Source organism: Penicillium psychrosexuale, assembly GCF_028828465.1.
Source record: "Penicillium psychrosexuale strain IBT 29551 chromosome Unknown utg000004l, whole genome shotgun sequence".
NCBI lineage: Eukaryota > Fungi > Ascomycota > Eurotiomycetes > Eurotiales > Aspergillaceae > Penicillium > Penicillium psychrosexuale.
This window is the reverse complement of record NW_026643189.1, coordinates 3820166-3840529: the sequence shown is the minus strand read 5'-3', so window position 1 is coordinate 3840529 and position 20364 is coordinate 3820166. Positions and strand designations below refer to the sequence as shown.

Below are 20364 nucleotides of genomic sequence, written 5' to 3'. Positions count from 1 at the left end.
GAGTAACGTTAGCAAATGAATCACGTACATGTAGCACTTGCTTGTTATGTTATCCGAAGCTATTGGCTGTAATATATATTTAGTTGTATGTATGGAGTATCGGAGTGCAACCTTACAGACCATTTTATACTTTCGTTAGTCCAAAGCCTCCTTGGCACTCCTTAGTCTTTTATATTCATCCCATTTCAATCAACTTTAATAGAATCAAAGACCGCAGGAGTGTAGTATAACCGCAAATGGAGGCGGTCAATGCTTTGTCCTCGATGTGGATCTCGTGACTGGACATCATCTCCGCATTTCTTTCCCCTCCACTTTCCACTTCATGTCTAAACTCAATCCTCAACTTTATCCCTCGAACTTGGATCTGAGATCAGAACAAACCCAAGCATCACTATGGCAGCAGAGCTGACATCCACCAAGCTCAACCCAGAGAGTCACATCATCCTGGTAAGTATTACTCCGCACCTCCACGATAAAGCGGGACCTAACCGGCTGCTTCCACAGGACCAACCACTCCTTCGACTACCTCTTGAACTGGCCCGCAGGAATTTTAAAACCGTACAACGAGCCGTCGAGCGAGAGAAAGAATATGTCATCCCCGCAATCAAAGAGGCCGCCGCCGCCTCACTCTCCAATACCCAAACGCCCGAACAGACCCTAGCTGCACTCGACGCAATGATATCCAGAATGCAAGGTCTCAAACGGAAGATGGAAGGCTTGCAGGAGGAAGAGAAGAAAATACACAACCAATCTCGCAAGCGTATTCAGCACCTGGAGACCCTACATAAAATTCCGAGCCTAGCCGATGTCAAATACGACCAGTGGTCAAGGGTACGGCTGGACCGTTTACTCGTTGACCACATGCTACGCTCAGGTTACTCAGAAAGTGCGAAGCAGATGGCCCAGGATAGGGGGGTAGAGGATCTCGTGGACCTAGGTGTATTCACACAAGCTAAACGGATTGTGGATAGTTTGCGACGTGGGGAAACCAAGGAGGCATTGCAATGGTGTGGAGAGAACAAGGCTGCGCTGAAGAAAAGCCCGGTAAGTTGGAATTGCCTTTTCCTGTCTTGAAGCCGTCTGCTAACATAATTCTTATGAAGCAAAATCTTGAATTTGAACTCCGGCTGCAGCAATACATCGAGATGGTCAGGACACAAGACAAGTCTAAGAGGATTGAGGCAATACTCCATGCAAAGAAATACCTCATACCGAACTATCAGGCTCAGAATTCCGATATTATGCGCGCTGCAGGATTACTGGTTTTCACGCAGGACACAAGAGCCGAGCCTTACAAAGTAAGCCAAACATTCATATTCAATTAGTAGTGTTTTTATTAATGGATTACAGTCTCTCTTTGCGCGGGAACGCTGGAAGTTCCTCGCGGACCTTTTCATCGAGACTCACCATGAGCTGCTTTCATTGCCGGCACAACCTCTATTGCATATTGCCCTTTCCGCAGGACTTTCAGCTCTGAAGACTCCTCTGTGCCACTCGGCATATACATCGTCCAGCTCAAACTCACAGTCAACATCGACATCTGTATGTCCTATCTGCTCAACTGAACTGAACGAGCTTGCACGTAACATGCCATACGCCCACCACTCAAAGAGTTATGTGGAAAGCGACCCAATAGTTCTACCCAACGGCCGAGTCTATGGGAAGCAAAGGCTGATAGAGATGAGCCGTAACATGGGAACAGTGAAATCAGGCGACGTCAAAGACCCAACAACAGGACAGGTCTTCCATGAGGGTGAGATGAAGAAAGTGTACATTATGTGATTACATTATGTGAACTCGGACAGACGTCTACCAAGGATGAAACGAGATACTACAACTTACTTACATATATTTTCTTGTAGTTTTTTTATTGATTTGAAACATGATATTACCCCTAGTTACTCGCTATCACTAGAATCATCATCGCGGCTTCTCTTCTTCCCTCCCTTCTTGACCGGCTCCTTCTGCTTCACTTCAAAGACATACATCCGAGCCTCCCGATCCTCTCCCTTCCATCCGCCGCGCTCCCCATCCTTTCCTTCGATATGCCCTACCGTTCTCGCATGAGAATAGCCCTCATAAGAAGTCCAAGGAAACCGGAAACTAGTCACAACAACCAGCCCCGCATGCCTCGCCAAATCCCTAATATTCCAAAGCGTATATGGCTCACCCTCGAACAGAGTAACAAGGATCTGACCAGGCCCAGTCCGGAATCCCTTCCCGGTAGTATCATCATCTTTTCCCAGCTCCTGGCCCTCTCCGCCTTCCTCATCCTCATCCTCATCTTCCTCTTCACTCTCCTCTCCATCTGCATACACCCACTCATCATCATCAGCATCCATAAGCGGCGGCGGCTTCGAAACAAGCGGTATACACGCCTTAAAGAATGCAACCAGCAGCTCCTGATTCGAACGAACCTGTCGGTTCACATCCGTAGAAAGCCCACCCACATGCGGGAAATTGAAGCAGATCACATCCCACGCCCCACCGGGCTGGTACAGTGGTCCTGCTGGCTCGTCTTTCTGGTACCAGGCTGGTCTCTTGCGCTCGCGGCGTGCGAATCCTGTGCGGATTTCCTTGCCGCCGCCTGCCGGAGCGCCGAGTTTGCGCGCGTCCACCGAGAAGAAGACTTTGGGGGTTTGCTGGTTGGGATTGGGATTGGGGTTGGGGTTGGTTGAGTCCTGGTCTTCGGATTTGCTTTCTTCTGGCTGGTTTTCGGTCTCGTTGCTTGCTGGTTTTGACTTTGCTGATGCGCTCAGGATATCTGAGACGTTCTGAGGAGCTTGCGGGTACTTGTTGTATAGTACTTCTTTGGAATCGTAGCATGTGGCGCATAGGTTGCGGCACTTGTATTGTTTTGCAAGAGAACGGGCAAATGAGAAGTCACCTGGTTGCTGTTAGAATTTATGTTTCCAGGTGTAATAGATAAATCGGTGTTGAAGCGTGTTGCATGATCTTGTTCTTATACAGGAATGCATATTGGTTCCAATCTCGTATATCACAGTAAAACTGCTCTGGGTATAGACTCCATGGGAAAATATACATATATAGCTTAATTGCAACGAAATTCTTGCATAGAATGAAGAACGCAGCGCAATCATGTCAACTAAAACAGAAGAAAAGCTCACCTTCACCAATAAGGAGGATTCGATCCTTCCTTAAAAACGGCACGATAGGTCTCTGGTTCGCCTGCATAGAGGCTTTCTTAGGTGGGTTGGCATTACCACTTCCTTGCTTTTGTCCATTGCCATGCTGCTGTCCCTTGGCAGGGTTGGACGACGGGCCAGATGGTTTGCCTGGTCCGCGAGCGCGCGACGGAGGGGCATTTTTGACTTTCTTGTTATTGCGAGGCATGACTGAAGTTGAAGAAAAAAAGTTCACTTTCAAAAGAAAGTTATATGAACTTGTATGAAACAAATACGGAGCTGTCACCTGTGTCTGCGACAGGAAGATGATGCAGAAGAAAAGCGCCCCGGATAATCAAATATCCGAAGTATATAACGTCCTCAACTTAACTTCAATATTCTACCGCCCTTTGGTTTGATTTTGTTATTTTAGTCCATCCTACTTCTGAAAAGTTGGTTTGCATTACTTCTCTCTAGGAGCTACCTGAATTAAAGCATACTACTGGAAATAACCCAAGGTAACGGTATATATCACGTGATATAGATAGTTGGTGAGGGATGTCACGTGAGAGTCAATGTAGTAGGGCAGAACGCCACTACCATATTTTTCGACCTCAGATCGGACCGAATGACTGACGGGATCTAATTTTTGTACCTTCAGGTAATATAAATGTACGGCATTCTAAGTGTGAGATAGATTCGAATGAAACAAAAGGAAGAGATGGTCAAGTGAGGCTAAACGACTCATTATATCAACCCCATGCACAGACCTATCCGGCAACTTCTAAGTACAAGATCATGGAACATAGAAGAAAATAACCGGAGGAATAAGTCATATTAGTTATAGAAAAACGTTCTATTAAAAAAAAAACAGAGCACGGCATAGCTATATACATTGAACAAGACAGGCAAGGATGGATGCTATGACCGCATGTCAAAACAAGGTTAGAATTAAATCATACTGTAGACCAAGAGCAGGGGGTCAGGGGAAACCGCAAAAAGGGGTCTGTTTTCCTTCGGGGAGGAGAGAATAACAGAAAAGAAGAGAGAAAAAGGAATCAAACACCAACACCGACCAAAGTGATCGCAGGATTTCCCAATCAGACCAGAAAACACCCTTGAATTTGGCTGCAATGAAACGTGAATCATAATGTCACATGCAAAGGAGCACCGTGGACGCGGTTGACTTTTTGTATACACACTGACCAGTCAGATGCATATTGCCATTCCAAGCCTTAGGAGCGCAGGGAGTCTCTCATGCTCTGGCTGCTGGCACTGACTGGAGTGGGGAGAACACCGGTACGGGGCTTAGAGTTCTGCTTGATCTTGGCCACGGCGTAGACAATACCGCTGACGAAGCCAACAGCGATGGCGGAAACACTGGGGAAGGTAACTGGCGCATCGAAGAAGACGAGACCGGACACGGCGATAGGCAGCTTGTTGAGAGCGCCAACCATAGAGTATGTGGTGGAGGAGGTAGTGCGGACACACCATGCGGATGTGTAAGAGATGAAGACAGAGGAAGCACCGGACAGAACCATGGCGAAGAAGATACCCTCACGGTTGGCCTCGGGGAAGTTGCGGGCGAGGTTGGCGGATGACCAGTCCTCGACAAGCAGGGTAAGAACGATCAAGACGGGGATAGAAAGGAGGTTGTTGTAGAACATGGCTGGAGAAAAGGTCATGTTAGCAAACATTTGAAACAAGCGTAGAAGAATCACATACTGTCGAAATCCTTGAAGTTGGTCAACTTGATGCGCTTGCGCATGCCCAGGACATAGGAAGAGGTGCACAGGCAGTTGATCAACATCCAAACGTATCCGGCGTTCAGGGTGGAGACCTTGCTAGAGGTGTCACCGGTGCTCTCCACGGCATGCTTGATATCAGCCCAGGCGGCAATGAGCGAACTGACAACCATCAGACCGAAGGAGAACAGAGTAAGGTTAGTGACCGAGCCACCAAACCAGAGAACCTCTCCATAGGCAATCAGGATAATGGTCAAGTTCTTGAAGATGGTGTAGACTGGGATTGAGAGGAACTGAAGGGCCTTGGAACCAGTGTAGATCATGCCGATCAGCAGGAGCGTAATCGGGAACCCTAATATGGAATCTTGTCAGCTGCGATATCTCTTAGCTTGCGATAATCGGAGTCCATACACTTTTTGGCCTCATCGGAGTTAAAATCACGGTAGGTGATAAGACCCATAGACTTGCATGTTTGAATTGCCGCAATGCAGACCAAAGACTGTTGATATTAGCAATTCGCCTCGGATCAAGATTGCTAGATCCAATCCACCACATACCTGGATACAGAGCAAGAGGAAGTTCAGATTGAAGTCCAAGCCCGACAGAACATACTTGTTCATCACGGTCATCATAATTGACGAACCACAGTATGCCAAAACGGGAAAAGCGGGGTTGTTGGTTATGGCGGGATTGGCGCGCGGCGAGGGAGTCGGCGGCGCAGCCTCGAACTCCTTCCCTTGATCGATCTTGTTCATGTCGACGGTGTAGTCGTCGGATTTCTTGCCTTCAGCCATGTTGAGTGAATGGTCGCAAATAGGGGGGCGGGAAAAAGTGTTATCGGCTGTTTCTTGAAAGAGGAAGGAACTGAAATGACAGATAGCACCCAGAATATAGCTAGGGGAGTCGAGGAACAAAAGGAGTTGTTCGAGGAGGTGACCAAAGAAAAAAAGGCCAAAGGAGGTTCAGAATTCGCGGCCGGAAACAGACACGTCCTTACCTAAGCAAGGCGTTAGGGGCTGCTGACTCAGGATTTTATTTATAGACCGATAACTAGATGTACTATTGCATTAGAACATACGGAGTACGAGTACATTGGTAGTCTATTGATACTGATAGTTAGGGATTGAAAACGCTCAATTATGTCAATTACATGATATACGATCTAACTACGTAGTTGGCAGTTGTACTTTTGGACTTACATACATATTATGGCTACGTGCATAAAGTATAACGTCCTAAAGAATATACAGAAATTGGTCCACTAACTAAAGGACAAGAATTAATGAAATAGGTACCTCATCCTAATCGCAGACTATAAAAGCCCCGAGAACAAATATATAAAATTTATAAAACTGTTCACGCGTCCGTACCGAGCCCATATACCAGTGGAGCTGCTCCCGACCTTCCAACCTCAACTGTCCTAACCACACACTCCCCTCAAAATCCCAATCCATACCTTCACATTAGGACATTGAACTCAAAAACCAAACCAAACAGAAGAGTCGCCCCAAACCCACCAAAACAACAAAAAAAACAACCAAATCCCCAAACCACCCCCCGCACTTTCCCCCAAAATGCCCGACTCAGACGACGAAGCCCTCTTCGCCGCCCTCGAAAACGAAGATGACACCCTCTACCGCGACCAACGCATCCACCAACTAAACGCCGAGCTCGCAGCCACAAAAAACAACCACTCCGCACGGGCAACAAGCGGCAACACAGGCCTCATCCAAAACGAAGTCTACCCAACACTCTCGTCGGACCAGTCCGTGCTAGACTTCACGACGCGCACGAGCAGGTGTCTGGTGCACTTTGCGCACCCTGATTTTGCGCGGTGCGCAGTTATGGATATGAGGCTTGGCGAGCTGGCGAATGTGCACTACGAGGTCTCGTTTGCGCGGGTGGATGTGCGTAACACGCCGTTTATTGCGCAGAAACTGGGGATCAAGGTGTTGCCTTGTGTTATTGGGTTTAAGGATGGAGTTGGGGTCGATCGGATTGTTGGGTTTGAGGGACTTGATGCCAGGGGCTTTGATGGGGTTGAAGGGTTTGATGTGAAAGTCTTGGAGAAGAGGTTGGTCTTTAAGGGCATTCTTTTGGCGGCGAAGATTGGGGGTGGGGAGGAGGACGAGGATGTGAGGGAGGAGGAGGATAGTGATAACGGTGCTGGTGGGAGAGGATTTGGGAGGAAGAAGGGGAGACGTGGGATTCGGGACTCTAACCCCAATGTGAGAAACCGAGGTGACGACGACGATGACGACTGGGATTAGTAGTCGATTAAGGATCTTGTTTCTTGAAGGTTATACCCGGATATTGGAATGTTCATTCATGATTTCTGTATATTAATGGATTGATGACCCAGATTTATGTTCATAGTTGGATGTTTAGTAGCATACCCATGCCATATATCCATATACCGAGACTTATACGAGCTGTAAAGTAACCACCTGGCACCTTGAAAGCCTCAACTGGCACTATGTGTACAGCATATGCCACGGGAGTAAGTCTTGGGCAACTTGAGATTAAGATTGAATAATCAAAGTAAATGGGATTGGAGCGAGACACGAAAGGCCCAAGGCAGACTGTCGTCATAGAATTACAGGCAAAAAAATATCAAAGACCGTAAACACAGAGCCATCTCGACGGCAAAGGAAAACCAAAAAGAAAAGAAAAAAGCAGAAATGGAGCAAAACAGCACCCTAGAGTTACAACAAATGCCGTGGAACCGAGGCCAGAAGAAGAACAGGGGGGAATTCTATACATAGAAGCAGAAGTAGAAACAGACGCAAAAGCAGAACGTTGTCGCGCATCCATAAGTTGCACATTGAATGCCGGGTGCCCTTGAAAAACCTAGACTCGAGAGAAACCGGAACTGGCCGGACTCAAAAAGCAAGGCTTATTCTAAATAGCCACGTTCTTCATTTCGCCAAGGATCTCCGACTCAATGGCGGTTGAGGACTCCGCGGAGTCGGTTTTCTCGGATTCCTTAAGTTCTTTGGGCTTGGAGAACCCTTCGTTCTCCTTATTGGAGATTTGCGGGGTTACAATCTCCATGAGATCTTCAGTCTGAGGTTCTTTGTTTTCCTTGGTGTCTTCGGAGATTGTGGGTCCTGCAGTGACAACGGGACTTGTGGTCTCCTCAGTCACGCGTGCAAGAGGGCTCGACACGCCGAATGGCGTCTTGGGGCTCTGGGAATTTCCACCCTTGGAGAAACGGTGCGGCGAGCGGCCGCGTTCTTCGGCGCGCGTGGGGCTGCCGTAGGGGGACTCGCGACTGCTGGACCGATTGCCTGAAGCGCTCACACCCAGACCATTGGGTACGGGGCCCTTCCGGCGAGGTACACGGCGGCCATACTTCTGATCAGTCCTCCAGCGCAGGATATCCAGGTATGGGGGCTCCACATTTTGGGTCTTGAATTGCTTCAACTTCAGCTCATTCGTCTCCTCGTCAACAATGACGTCGCCGCTGCACAGATCGTCGGCGAGAGTCGCGAGGAAGCTAGACCACGACCGGGCAACCACGTATTTGCAGTCGTAATCCCGGCCGAAAATAATCACCTGGCCCCATTTTCCAGCGGGGCCGGGTGCCAGATCAATGGCCAGGTTGTTGCCGCCCCAATCACGGGCGAGGGGAATCCAAGCGGGATGTGAGTAGGCCTTCTGAACTGCACCAGGAGGCTGGGAGTCCTGACGGTCGAGCAGTTCTGATTGCCACATTGTGGATGAGGGTTGCTGAGACGGACCGGCCGCGGAGGAGCTTGCTGCAGAGCTGGGTGCGGGTGGTATAGTTGCGTTGCTGAGATATTCGTCGTTGACCTTTCTCCAGTTCCGCCATTCCTGAACGATCTCCTCGCAGTCGAGTAGCATAGCGCTGAAGATGACACCGGTGGGTAGGCCGCCACGTTCTTGACCGTCATGGACCATTAACGATTCCCGCACCTCCAATGGCAGACTGCAGTCGAGTTCGTGCTCCAATTCGTTAATATCGTTTTGGGTACATCCTTCACCGAGCTGATCAAGGAGTTCCTCATAATTGTGTTCTAACCAGCGCTCGATCTTCCTCCAGGAGTGAGCGACCGGTGGCGGCGGTGGTGCTCCGTCGTGGAAACTTTGCATCTGAATCTCCGGTGCACCCTCACCTTGGTCGTTCGATCGTCTCTTCTGAGATGCGACGGATCTCATCCCTGGTGAGTAGGGATGGGTGGGGGAGCCCAAGTCATCGGAGCCATTCCATTCGGATGCTTGTGCCCTTGCAGATCCTTTTGTGGGCTCGTCATCATAGGGGTTGGAGAGATCTGGGCGAGACTCGATTGCGCTAGTTGCGACAGATGTGAGCGGCTCGTGGCGACTTTGGCTGAGAGGGACGTGTCCCCCGGTACGGTAGGGGGAGTCGTGGGAGGCATGCCGGTCATAGGAGGTCATGGTATGCCAAAAGGACCGCCATGTCGAGTTCAACCTGCATCATGTCAGTAAACATAAACCTTCGAAGGGTGTCTAGAGTCTAGACATCCAAAGGTAGACTAACATATTCGCCATGGTGTCACAGTAGGGGAAAAAAACAGGGCGCAGGGGGGTTAAAACCGGTATTTAGGTCGCGAGAGCGGTCATTGGAGACGGGAAGAACGTGTCCCGACGCGGGAATAATCAATAGAGAATTCAAACTTCAAAGAGAGAACGCTGAGAGAAGGGAGAAAGAAGATGTTGAAAAAGTGAAGATGTGAAGATGTGGTAGGGGCAAGGGAAGTCCAGAATCCTGAATTAGGTAAGGAAGGAGAAAAGGTGGAGGGGGGAAGATATGGAGATTATTTATGTTTCTCTTTTTATTTTTCTTGGAAACACAAGGGTCACAAAAAAAGCCTTGGAATAATAGATAGGATCTCCTTTCAATCTCAATATACTTACTGAGTCCTTTGCTTCAGTTGTTATGATATGACTCTATTCCACCAAACCCCTGGCCGCATCCAGCGAAGCCTCGACGCTGTGGTATGTAGATCCTTTTGATATGATGTCGATAATCCATCATAAGCTTTTGAATGCAACAATAATGGGGTATCTTGCCAAGTATGTGTGTTTTAGTACTTTACTGCATTCAGTCTTCAATACATGCCTTCCAGGCAGGATACAATTACACGTGGGCAGTCTGTATCTGAATGCCATTGTCCGAGCCCTTACGGACGGCCAAAGCAATGGAAATTAGAGATCCCCAACTCCCGTCTGATATGTGTGGGCAAGGTTGGGCAAAAGAAGCGGAGTACATATACAGAAATAGGAACACAGAATAGGAGAGTTCGGAGTGCCGAGTTCGGCTTCCCTTGACTGCCCCCTAAGAAACCACGGAATACAGCCGAGGGCGAAATTGATATAAAATTAGTCGCGGCTGGGTGGATCTCGGGGAAAACAAATGTGGCTGACGAATAGGAGTCGTTAGGGTTGACAATAGGGGGAAGAGTCCACGTTCCAAAAAAAAAAATGAACTATTATATACGAATGTACAATGTACAATATAGGATACTTTAACATATTAAGCCTGTGAAACTATTCAGTGATACCACGATGTAGATCCCTCTTATTGAATTAAAATATCCATAGGAAGAACCCTGGGGGATATTAGGATCCGCACTGGGTTCAACTTCTCATAGGCTAGACTCCACATCGGAATTAGGAAACCTGCCAATTTTGATTCGTTTCAAACGATGTGGCTAGTTCAGGGCTTGTGCAATCTAGGTCTTGGCATTCAGGCACATAGTATGTTGTAGTCGTTGACCCTTTGTTATTCCCTTAGCTCTATACGGAGTACGGAGTATATCTTTATACCCGATGATACTATCCCTCCTATACTCCTATACCTCCGAATATGAGTAGAGGCTCTTCGGCCGGTGGAACATCGAACAGTAGCTTAGGGAACACCGGTCAACACTTATACCAAGTTCTCATCTTCACAACAACCAGTATTTAGAGCCCACGCCAATATCATCGTGAGCCCGAAGTGAGTCCTGAGTGAGCCCTGAGTGAGCATCTCATTCATAGTCACGATACTAGTGCATGTTTTCCATTAGCCTCTGGATTTGCCAATTTTTCTGTTCCTATCCCCCAACTCGCCTCTCATCTTCCCAGCCCCCTAACCCCCACACCAGCCGGGCTTGGTTTACCCTTTCGATCAAATCACCTCTCTTAGGAGAGCGTTGTCTTCTCGTGCAACCTTCCCCGAGCTCGGACTTACCTGGCTATACTTCTTCGGCATACACACACCTTGCGAAAGTCCGATATGATTACGCTCCTCGTGTCAGTTGGATACTTCACGACACAATGTCTGGGTCAAGCCGTAAGCTCATATTATTGACTTATAAGTTCCAAATCTAATCATACTGAATAACAGTCATTGAGCCAAATCGATGGGAGGAGATTGTCGACCTTCCCCGACGCCTGTTCGAATGGTGTGCCATTGCAAAATCTATCGAAATTGGAAAAGCAACTTGGCCAAAAGACACTCAACCCGACCCCGTATCGGCAGCTTGGCTGATGGGGCTCTGGATCAAAATTCCAGCTGGGCCACTTTCTTACGGCGAGAATCCTTTGGAAGCATCTATCTGTGGAAGATCTGGTAGACCAGTCTGAGGGTGAAATGCTCGAACTCCCACCAGACGTGAGAAAAAAGGCCATGGGTTACTGTCTGCAGTTCCGTCAGTTCATGTCATACTGTACCGACATCGAAGATTATGGTGGAACTAAGCCCAAGGATTGGGATTGGAACAGGTTCAATCTTGGTCCATTTTTAACCATTCGCAGCCTCCACTTCACAATTCGCCGGGATAAAGAGAGACTAAATGAGTCTGACGATACTCCTTCACTAGGAGCCGTAAACCACCTGTAAACGCTTCGGACACGCGAAAAGATGAAGAGATGTTAGAAGCCCAAGATGCGAACAGCGACCCTATGTCCACTGATTTAATGTGAGAGATAGATTGGAGATTGAAGAAGCTAAGCTATGAAATTAAGAAATTTCACAAGTTGGATACTTGAGAAAGCTAAAAGTTAGACGATGAGTTCTGATCTGGCTACTAGCAACAGCGGAGAGAAAGAGAAGGAAGAATCATGATCCATTAAATCCAGCAAAAGGGTATTTATACCCTCGAGGCTAATAAGCAAACTGCTCAGTCTGCAAGCAAATAAGCTTGAACAATCAAGCATTAATGGGATGATCCAACAGGTTTTGACAATCTTCAAGCCTCCTTTTGCTAGTATCTCCTTGTACAACTGGCCCCGCCCATTTTATCATTTTATCAATCGTGTCATAGTATTTAGGCAAGTCGATGATGTCAAAGTAGTTTTTCTCAGGTGGGGGCTCGACTGCGAATGGTGTAAAATCTACGACCTCGGTAAACCGAACCCTCAACCTACCATCAAAATAAGCATAGAGTAGGCGGCAATGCCCATACAAATCATATGCTCGGACCATTCTCTAAAACCTATGATTAGTGATTTTGTTTGTCGAATGGATATGAACGCTGCAAACCGGTAATATATGATGAAACGTTGTCAGGCTTTGCCCATCCGTTATGCTTCGTAATTCATTCCTTTGTGCCCTCATTCCATCTAGGATTTCCTCGACCACTGCTGAGACTTCATTGATTGAAGGTAGTCCCTTATGGCATTTAACGACGGTAACATCAGTCATGCAATGACTCGGAGACTGTGATGATGGAACATGATGGTCAAGGAAGGGAACTCCTTTCTTCTCCTCGATATCGGTCGTATATCTGACTGTGCGTCTAAAATGATGACGACGCCCTGTCACCTCTTCACTATCAAAGGCTCTTAACTTGTTTTTAGTATATAATTTCTATTGTTTTTGAAGCGTATAGCAAAGGACACTCACCTGTCTCTCATCCAACCATGGTGTGTAATTCTGGAATTGTACATTAGTTGTTAGTTATTAGTAGATAGCCCTAGAGCGGTGTTGATCAACTTACTTCGAATCGGAGATAAGGCGCTCTAAATCTTTACTCATCCCACAAGCGTAATTATCATGTGTTAAACGTAGGGCCGATGGAAAGAATCTCGGTAGGATAGGTGGGTTCAAACTTTCCCCGTAAGTGGCCCGGTCTTGTCCCGCGTCAAACATCCATTCCTTGAGATCCCCACTCATGTCACGACAACTAGGAAATGATGATCGTGGAAGGAAGTAAGGAGTCACTAAATCGGATGTCGCACCGGTATCAATATCTAAGTGATGAAAATTGATACTTAGATGCTCAACCATCTCATAAGTGAGAACATCGCCGTCGAAGTTCCAAAGGGATTGACGAATCTCCTCTAGGTCACGGTAGCGACTTTAGAGCTGAAGGTATAAAGGCACCATCTTTTGCACAGCGGTTCATCAAAGGTCGGTGTACTAAGAGGCAGCGATGCTAGATGGAAATGTGAGATTGTTTGAAGGGCAAGATGGATGCTCCGAAACATATATCATTAGTACTTTGTCGAAATAGGCTTAGTAGTCCATAGTATCAGGTATGGGTCCGTCCCTGAATACGGAAATTCCAAGAAATTAGGTACCTTTTATATGGGATTTCTATACAAAAGGTACATCATGTTTAACTAGCGGCAAGGAGCTTACCTCATCTATTCCTAGCTCCTTCGTCAACTCATGAACCTGCGCCGGGCAACATCTTTCGGACTTGATGTTTATATTCTACTATTGTTCTTGAATAATGCTTAATGTTTGCCAGAGATTCGCCATTACTAGAAGTATATCATCCGCTCCCCGTTTGAGGAAACCGGTGGTCTATTCCAGGCAGCCTGCTTCTGTTTACTCCTGCCATCATTTGTCCACTAGTCCACCAGCATTTTGTGAAGATTTTTTCCGAAATATATCACGACGATGGATGTAGGTGAAGCCTAATATTGCTTTGACCATAGTTACTGAGTTTTAGCTAGATTCAACGAGACCGACCGTTTGAACGAACGATACGTCAAGTTTCGACCAACAGAGCTCTAACGGATCGCCGGTAAAGAGGTACAATAAGGGTATTGCCCTAATATTACTAAGTTTGTAGAGGGAGGCTTTAATAAAGTGTTTCTTCTATAGGCAAATAATGACTGTGAAGTGATTGTATAAATTCCGACTCCTATTGCCGGGTCTCCTCGATATATAACTGCTAGTAAGGTTGCTACTATGAACTTTTTATAAGTTATCCTCAAACTTCCGGTACCGGAGGTCTTAGTATATTTAATATCACCGGACAATCCTATTGGAGCAGAGTATATTCTAATGGAGTGAGTGAAGGGAGAGAGCCTTTCTTCACAGTGGTTATCTTTTACTTCCGATAAGATAAAAGATGTCATAATATAATCGCAGATACAGAGAGGAAGATTTTTGATTTCCATTTTCCTGTATATAGAAACTTATATCACAAAAAGGACCTTAACGGGGAAACCTAGATACTAATTGTAGAGGATTTCTATATCGGCCCTATGTCTGCTCGGCAGTTTTAGCATAGCGAACGAAGTAAAACGGAAGTTGACTGTGGACCCTATATATCCTTACTTTCCCCTCTATTCTTAGTTTTTTTTTAGAAAAAAACCCCTATAGCCGGGACTAATTATTATTAGGGCTTTTATCTAAGGACTGTATTACATCTACAGCTCGCCGAGATATAGCTATCATTTAGTGCTATACTAAAGCTCAGCCTCGTCAGACATTTATTTTACCGACTAACCATAATATCTTTCCCTCCGAGCATACCTCGTTACTTTCATAATTCCTAGAATTAGTATTTAGTACCTTATATAATTCTACCGGACTCTCCTTATAGCGTTCCGACGCTAAGATACCCCGATCTAAGTCTAAGTAACATTTTATTAGTACCTAGATCAACCAAAATCATTAGTATTATCGATTGGCAGGATGCCATGATATTCCCCCGCTTTATACAAGTGGGCTATCCCGTATTCTATAAGTACACTGTACAATTCCTCCCAACCTCAGAGTATATATATTCTATCTCTTTCTAATAATTTCGGTAAGATAGGAATCGAATAACAGAGATAATACAGAACCGTCTTTTACCTAGAAGAGGCCAATCTCTACTATACGGCCGCGATAGATATACGCAATACTAAATATATGGATCTATTAAGACTTCCTTATCTCAGAATACGACAGTATCTCCTTCGTTAGATAGGGTATCCCTGGGACACAGATATAATTAACTTATGTGCTGCGTTAGTAGGTATCACGACTCTATCGGTATGGAGTATTATCTCCTCGGCCGTATGCCTAGTTATATTCAGTAATAAAGAACAAGAGGCTGCCATAGCGGAATCGCAAGAATGGAATGAGTCTGAACAGCTGCTGTCCCAGATAAGAGAATACCTCGGTATAGATCTGGAAGGTAGGACCGAGCCAGATAACTTGGAGAGAGCGGTGGAGGGCAATCGGCAGTTTCGTATGGAAATGCTACGGCAAGCAGAAGTGGACGAGCGGGAGATTTGTTGTCGAAACTGGCCGTATAAGGATGATGAAGATGACAGCATGCCTCCCGAGATCTAACTTTTGATGCGAATATTATGCTTATTCATCTCGGTGATTTGTCTGCCCAGTCGGTAACGCTAGACCCTCCTGAAAGATCTAGAGTTCCCTGATATATTTACATGCAGGAGATACTGTTTTGGGTAGTGGTTTATCTACAATGTCTTGGCGTCTTGGCAAGAACCAACCAAGTATGTACAAAGTGATTCCCGGCGCTATACCGAATTCAGCGAGGCTTATCATGTGTAGGTACACACGGAGTCCGTCCACGGTACCATAAAGGTAAACGGTCGTTAGTTATATGTACTATATATTACAGTGTCAGCAATTCGGAAGTATACCCACTTGCTTTCACGCACTATTATAGTACTACAAACATAGTGGTTTTCACGGTATAGCATCGACATGGTATAGTTAGAGATGGAAAATCCGGTATGGTCTTACGATTCTAATATTGTCCTAGTATGCATATAACCAAACAGGGCTGAGATATCTAATCTACAAGAATATCCATGGCGTCAGATCTACTAGACTACTACCATGTACGACTACTTGCACTCCATAATCGGAACCAAAACCTGACCAGTGATAATTATCAGATTGAGTGACGAGCACAAAAGCACACCGATGTGGACTAGTCAGATATCCAGAAAAATGCAATCCCCCTGAAACGAGTGGCGAGGATACACCAAGGTACGAAGTGCCAGATCAGCCCTAGGTCAGTGTTGAAAGGCTGACCGAGGTTGACCGCTACTTCGACCAAACAAAAGAATAGAAGAGTTGAACAGCGAAAAAACCCAAAATAACAAGGATAAACAAGGTGAAAAAAAAGGAAAAACAAAGAACAGCAGAATCATGCATTTGTTAGCATCCCTCCATGCCCCAAGCCAAAACCAGGCGCGCCACCACATTTCGGAAAAACCACGACGCCGAACGATGGAGAAAAGGTATAAACCACCTCATCAATTTACCAAGCAGCCAGTGCCGTGCATTATCATCATGGTGAACATTGCGAATATTGCCGCAAGAGACGTATGGAAAGAACAATGAGCACCCTGTCGCGGGAAAGGAAGACTAGAATAAACCAACCGAGGGACCCGAGACCAGTCGAGGATGCCCGTATGAACAGAATGCAAGAGGAAACAGAGTAGATCAAACTGAATGCCAGTTAAATAAGGAAACCAAAGAGAAGAAACAGGCCATTCATTCAACAAAAGGAGAGGACAGACAATATCATATAGAGAAGATCGTCATGGCAGAAGGGCGATTGTGGAGCTATGCGAAGCTTCGAGTGACCGGAGGTCCCGAGGTATCGAGCTTCAGAACTCGACGAATGTCATTCTCGATTTGCCTGGTGTCTACCACACGAGGAGACGGTGAGCTGACCGGCATATGAAATGGAGACGCCGCGTGGCTTGGTTGGGGGGAAGCATATCCAGACCGCTGATCCTGGGAGGTTGCCATGTACGGATTACCATACGGCGCCGGGGAACCTCCGTTCGAGGCGCGGTTTGAGACCGGGCCACGATATGGAGGCATCGAAGGAGGCGGGACGAGGTCAACCTCACGGCGCAGAGGTGAGTGAGAATGGGTGGGGTATTGATACTGAGGACGTCCAGTGTTCTGAGGAATATGCTGCTGTTGCAGCTGTTGATTAGAGAATGAGGAATGAGACAAGGTCAACTGAGGGCCAGACGTGGTTCGCAAAGGAGTGGCATAGGGAGGCACATTGGAAGGACGGGGCCCAAAGGATCTAGCATGATCGTGAGAGGCATGAGCCGAGGAAGGCGGCTTCTGCGGGGGTGGATTGAGTAACAGGTGCTTCAGCTCCTCGGTCTTGATTCGTCGCTCCTCCTCAGTCATGTCAGAGGACTGGGAGGTACTCGACGGTCGCAGCGCATTCATACGATCTTGGTAAGAAGGAGCGAAAGAAGGACCAATGTGTAAGTTGCGAGTGTAATCAGAGTTTCCCATTTCAAATGCAAACATGCCATCAGGATTAGGGCGCAAGGCCCTGGGTTCGGTCTGGGGGGACTGAAGGACCTTGTTCACCTCAGGGCTGCTCGTGGACTTCTGGTCTCTGGCTTGCACAGCAGCCTTGAAAAGAAAGTCGAGAGGGGGAGGGCTTGGGCTCTTCAGCCTTGAATTGGTTGCTGCGGTTGCGAGGCTTGGACGGAGTCACATCTAGTTCGGGGTCCACCTCCGCATCGTCACTATCGGTCTCGATGGGCGGGACCAAATTGGGATCAGGAGCCGACTTAGAGAAAAAGCTAGGAATGGGTAAAGCAGATGGTGCAGGTGATGCATGGAACGTCGGTCCCGCGTAGGCTGCGCTCGGCTTTGGCTGAGGAGAGGTGACAGCAGGTTGCGTTGGTGTGTATCGGGGACCACTGTTATACCCGTTGCTATGGTATCCAGATGTCGCAGGTGAAGCCTTGCTGTCCCGGGGCTTCTTCCCTGAACGCATTGGCTTCTTCTTCGAGGAGTTGAAGTTGGTTAAAGAATCCACCTGGATGACCCCGGGGCTCATGTTGTGCGGTGGGGATGATGGGGGAGTAGAAAGGAGCGCCGGTTTCTGGGCGTGAGGGGTTGTATTCTTCTTCTGAGGACGGCGGTTGTTGCGCGATCCTTTAGGGGTCGGTGGATGAGGAGATTGGGTCGACATGTCGACGGTTGGCTTGAAAAATAGGCAGCCTGGAGAGAGAGGTAAAGAGAAAAGGCAACGCTATGACGAAGCAGTAAAAGGCAGAAGATGCGGAGATTGCAGCAAAATGAGTCAGATCACTGCTCAGCAGGTGTCGACAATATTAAATATGGCAACGCCGGGGAAGCAGAGAAAGTGACGTGTATCAAACTGAGGTAGTGAAAGAGTCGCAAGTTGAGTCAAAGCAGACGCTCAAAGGTAAAGATAGACAGTCTATTAAAAGAACTTGTCTACGAAACGGAGAGTGTGACAAAGGTCAAAAACGAAGATCAACTGGAGACATCTCTAAAGAGGAAAAAAGAAGTAAAGAAGAGGAAGATTGAATCATTGTTGTTGGTTGAAGGGAAAGACCATCGAATGCAGACAAACGAGGAGGGGACTCCGATCCCATCTCGATGACTAATGACGCCACCTGCTTCACGATCTCAAGAACAAACCAAGTCAAACAGAACTATTGACTGCTGGACAGGGTCTCATTGTCGCGTTGTGCATTGAGTACCCTTGGAGATATCTGTTGTTCTAACTCCCCCAAAATCAGACCTTGTCCGTTCCATCTCGACGCTCTACACTACAATCACCGCTCAATCACCGCTTTAACCTGGGCATCGGAGCCTCACTTACGTCAGTCACCGTTCTGATCCCCCCACCTCAGCTAGCTTCTGTTGTCTCGCGCCAAGCATTTCAAACCGACCCCATCCAAATTCCGACGAGAATCTCAATATGGCCGACGTGGAGATGAAGGAAGCCGCTACTGGCTCCTCCAAGGGCAAGGCCGTGGTCAAGGCCTCCGATAATGCCGACAAGAAGAAGTTCGAGGTCAAGAAGGTACGCAAAAGATCTACTGTTTGCAGCGACTCATGATACTGACTGGCTATTGTCAAGTGGAACGCTGTTGCCCTGTGGGCTTGGGATATCGTCGTTGACAACTGTGCCATTTGCCGAAACCACATCATGGACTTGTGTACGCTGAAACTACCCCCCGACGCTCTCTTATCTTACAAGCTGACCGACCGATGAAACAGGCATCGAATGCCAGGCCAACCAAGGATCATCAACAACAGAAGAGTGCACTGTTGCCTGGGGTATCTGCAACGTGAGGACCTCCACATCACCCCATCCGACCATGTGATCATAAACTAATTACTCCATTTCTATAGCACGCATTCCACTTCCACTGTATATCCAGATGGCTCAAGACCCGCCAGGTCTGCCCCCTAGACAACCGAGACTGGGAGTTCCAGAAATACGGCCGGTAAAGTGGGACCAGGGGTTTCAAAGACACTACACGATACAATTCACGATTTCTGGCTGATGGCCGCATGCGCAATGGCTATAACTTGAACTTTTTTTTTTTCAAAGACGCTTCTGGATCTTTACGACGGCTAGGGATTGGCGGGCGTTCGAACGATTGATGTCTCGAGCCAGCTCCATAGTTTCCCATTCTCATATTCCGTAGCAGACAAGAAAGCGCTGCCATCCAATGATTATTACGCTTGACAATTTCTCAATAGCTTATTGCACCTTCACCCCGTCCACAGTTATACCCGGAGTTGCCCTCGCGCTTGTTGAACCCAACCACTTCTCTGGGTTACGGTTGTATACCGGCCAGGGCGGGACAACGACGAAAGCTGTGAACAGTGTGCCCGCCAAGCCAGTCCATAACGTAAGGTGAATGTCTTTGTAGATGTATCCGACGAGGAAACTGGCGGCCTGGAGCAGATAGAACAATCGTCAGCTCGCTCTGGTAATACAAGACCCAATATTCGTGCAACATACCCCTGAGATAACCAGCAAGATGGTCGACAGTAGGTCTGCTAGACGTTGGCCGTGGAAGTCCTGTTATCGAGATCTTGTTAGCTTCGATTGTCCAAAAGCGCAGAGCAATAGCAATAGGGGCGGTGCGGCGGAGCGTACGATTTGGCCTTCAATGGCATCTTGAATAGGGGCGAGTAATTCATCCATGATTGAAGCAAGTTAATCAGATTCGAGGTCAACAGGCCGGATCCCTTGATCGATGCCGGGCGGCTTATCGCAATGGTGTCATTTGTATTCTGCCATGTCGGACCGCCTTGCTCTCTACAATGTACGAGTCGTACGGAGTGCACGACACTTCGTCAAAGTACGTACACAAAATACGGATCGAAGCTGTAACATAATTTGAACCCAATGATTGTTCCTTGAGAAATTGACCCGATGTTAATCTTGAATCATTACGTGGTTGATCATGATTTCATTCGATATGATCTGCCATCTATCTCTAGA

The 20364-nt window shown here is 47.3% G+C and overlaps 9 protein-coding genes across 9 annotated transcripts; 4 read left to right on the top strand and 5 right to left on the bottom strand.

The window, feature by feature from the left end:
• Nucleotides 1-393: 393 nt before the first annotated feature.
• N7518_007322 (FYV10 family protein) lies at nucleotides 394-1782 on the top strand (the record flags this gene model as incomplete). The annotated part of the gene is made up of 4 exons (XM_057188249.1): nucleotides 394-447; nucleotides 505-1044; nucleotides 1104-1298; nucleotides 1351-1782. The coding sequence occupies 4 exons, from the start codon at nucleotides 394-396 to the stop codon at nucleotides 1780-1782; spliced, it is 1221 nt and encodes a 406-aa protein (XP_057039952.1).
• Nucleotides 1783-1898: 116 nt separating this feature from the next.
• N7518_007321 (25S rRNA (uracil2634-N3)-methyltransferase) lies at nucleotides 1899-3354 on the bottom strand (the record flags this gene model as incomplete). The annotated part of the gene is made up of 2 exons (XM_057188248.1): nucleotides 1899-2887; nucleotides 3129-3354. 2 exons carry the CDS (start codon nucleotides 3352-3354, stop codon nucleotides 1899-1901), a joined length of 1215 nt encoding a protein of 404 aa, XP_057039951.1.
• Nucleotides 3355-4360: 1006 nt separating this feature from the next.
• Nucleotides 4361-5664, bottom strand: gmtA (GDP-mannose transporter; the record flags this gene model as incomplete). The annotated part of the gene is made up of 4 exons (XM_057188247.1): nucleotides 4361-4794; nucleotides 4851-5222; nucleotides 5282-5369; nucleotides 5428-5664. 4 exons carry the CDS (start codon nucleotides 5662-5664, stop codon nucleotides 4361-4363), a joined length of 1131 nt encoding a protein of 376 aa, XP_057039950.1.
• A 780-nt stretch (nucleotides 5665-6444) lies between these two features.
• N7518_007319 (thioredoxin domain-containing protein) lies at nucleotides 6445-7140 on the top strand (the record flags this gene model as incomplete). Its single annotated transcript, XM_057188246.1, has 1 exon — nucleotides 6445-7140. One exon carries the CDS (start codon nucleotides 6445-6447, stop codon nucleotides 7138-7140), a length of 696 nt encoding a protein of 231 aa, XP_057039949.1.
• A 631-nt stretch (nucleotides 7141-7771) lies between these two features.
• On the bottom strand, nucleotides 7772-9406 carry N7518_007318 (SMI1/KNR4 family protein; the record flags this gene model as incomplete). Its single annotated transcript, XM_057188245.1, has 2 exons — nucleotides 7772-9326; nucleotides 9396-9406. The coding sequence occupies 2 exons, from the start codon at nucleotides 9404-9406 to the stop codon at nucleotides 7772-7774; spliced, it is 1566 nt and encodes a 521-aa protein (XP_057039948.1).
• A 4172-nt stretch (nucleotides 9407-13578) lies between these two features.
• Nucleotides 13579-13865, top strand: N7518_007317 (uncharacterized protein; the record flags this gene model as incomplete). Its single annotated transcript, XM_057188244.1, has 2 exons — nucleotides 13579-13754; nucleotides 13805-13865. The coding sequence occupies 2 exons, from the start codon at nucleotides 13579-13581 to the stop codon at nucleotides 13863-13865; spliced, it is 237 nt and encodes a 78-aa protein (XP_057039947.1).
• Nucleotides 13866-16673: 2808 nt separating this feature from the next.
• Nucleotides 16674-18063, bottom strand: N7518_007316 (uncharacterized protein; the record flags this gene model as incomplete). Its single annotated transcript, XM_057188243.1, has 2 exons — nucleotides 16674-17523; nucleotides 17573-18063. The coding sequence occupies 2 exons, from the start codon at nucleotides 18061-18063 to the stop codon at nucleotides 16674-16676; spliced, it is 1341 nt and encodes a 446-aa protein (XP_057039946.1).
• Nucleotides 18064-18822: 759 nt separating this feature from the next.
• N7518_007315 (SCF ubiquitin ligase complex subunit HRT1) lies at nucleotides 18823-19358 on the top strand (the record flags this gene model as incomplete). The annotated part of the gene is made up of 4 exons (XM_057188242.1): nucleotides 18823-18927; nucleotides 18985-19063; nucleotides 19125-19195; nucleotides 19260-19358. 4 exons carry the CDS (start codon nucleotides 18823-18825, stop codon nucleotides 19356-19358), a joined length of 354 nt encoding a protein of 117 aa, XP_057039945.1.
• Nucleotides 19359-19614: 256 nt separating this feature from the next.
• On the bottom strand, nucleotides 19615-20064 carry N7518_007314 (signal peptidase complex subunit 1; the record flags this gene model as incomplete). Its single annotated transcript, XM_057188241.1, has 3 exons — nucleotides 19615-19812; nucleotides 19879-19938; nucleotides 20017-20064. 3 exons carry the CDS (start codon nucleotides 20062-20064, stop codon nucleotides 19615-19617), a joined length of 306 nt encoding a protein of 101 aa, XP_057039944.1.
• Nucleotides 20065-20364: the final 300 nt, after the last annotated feature.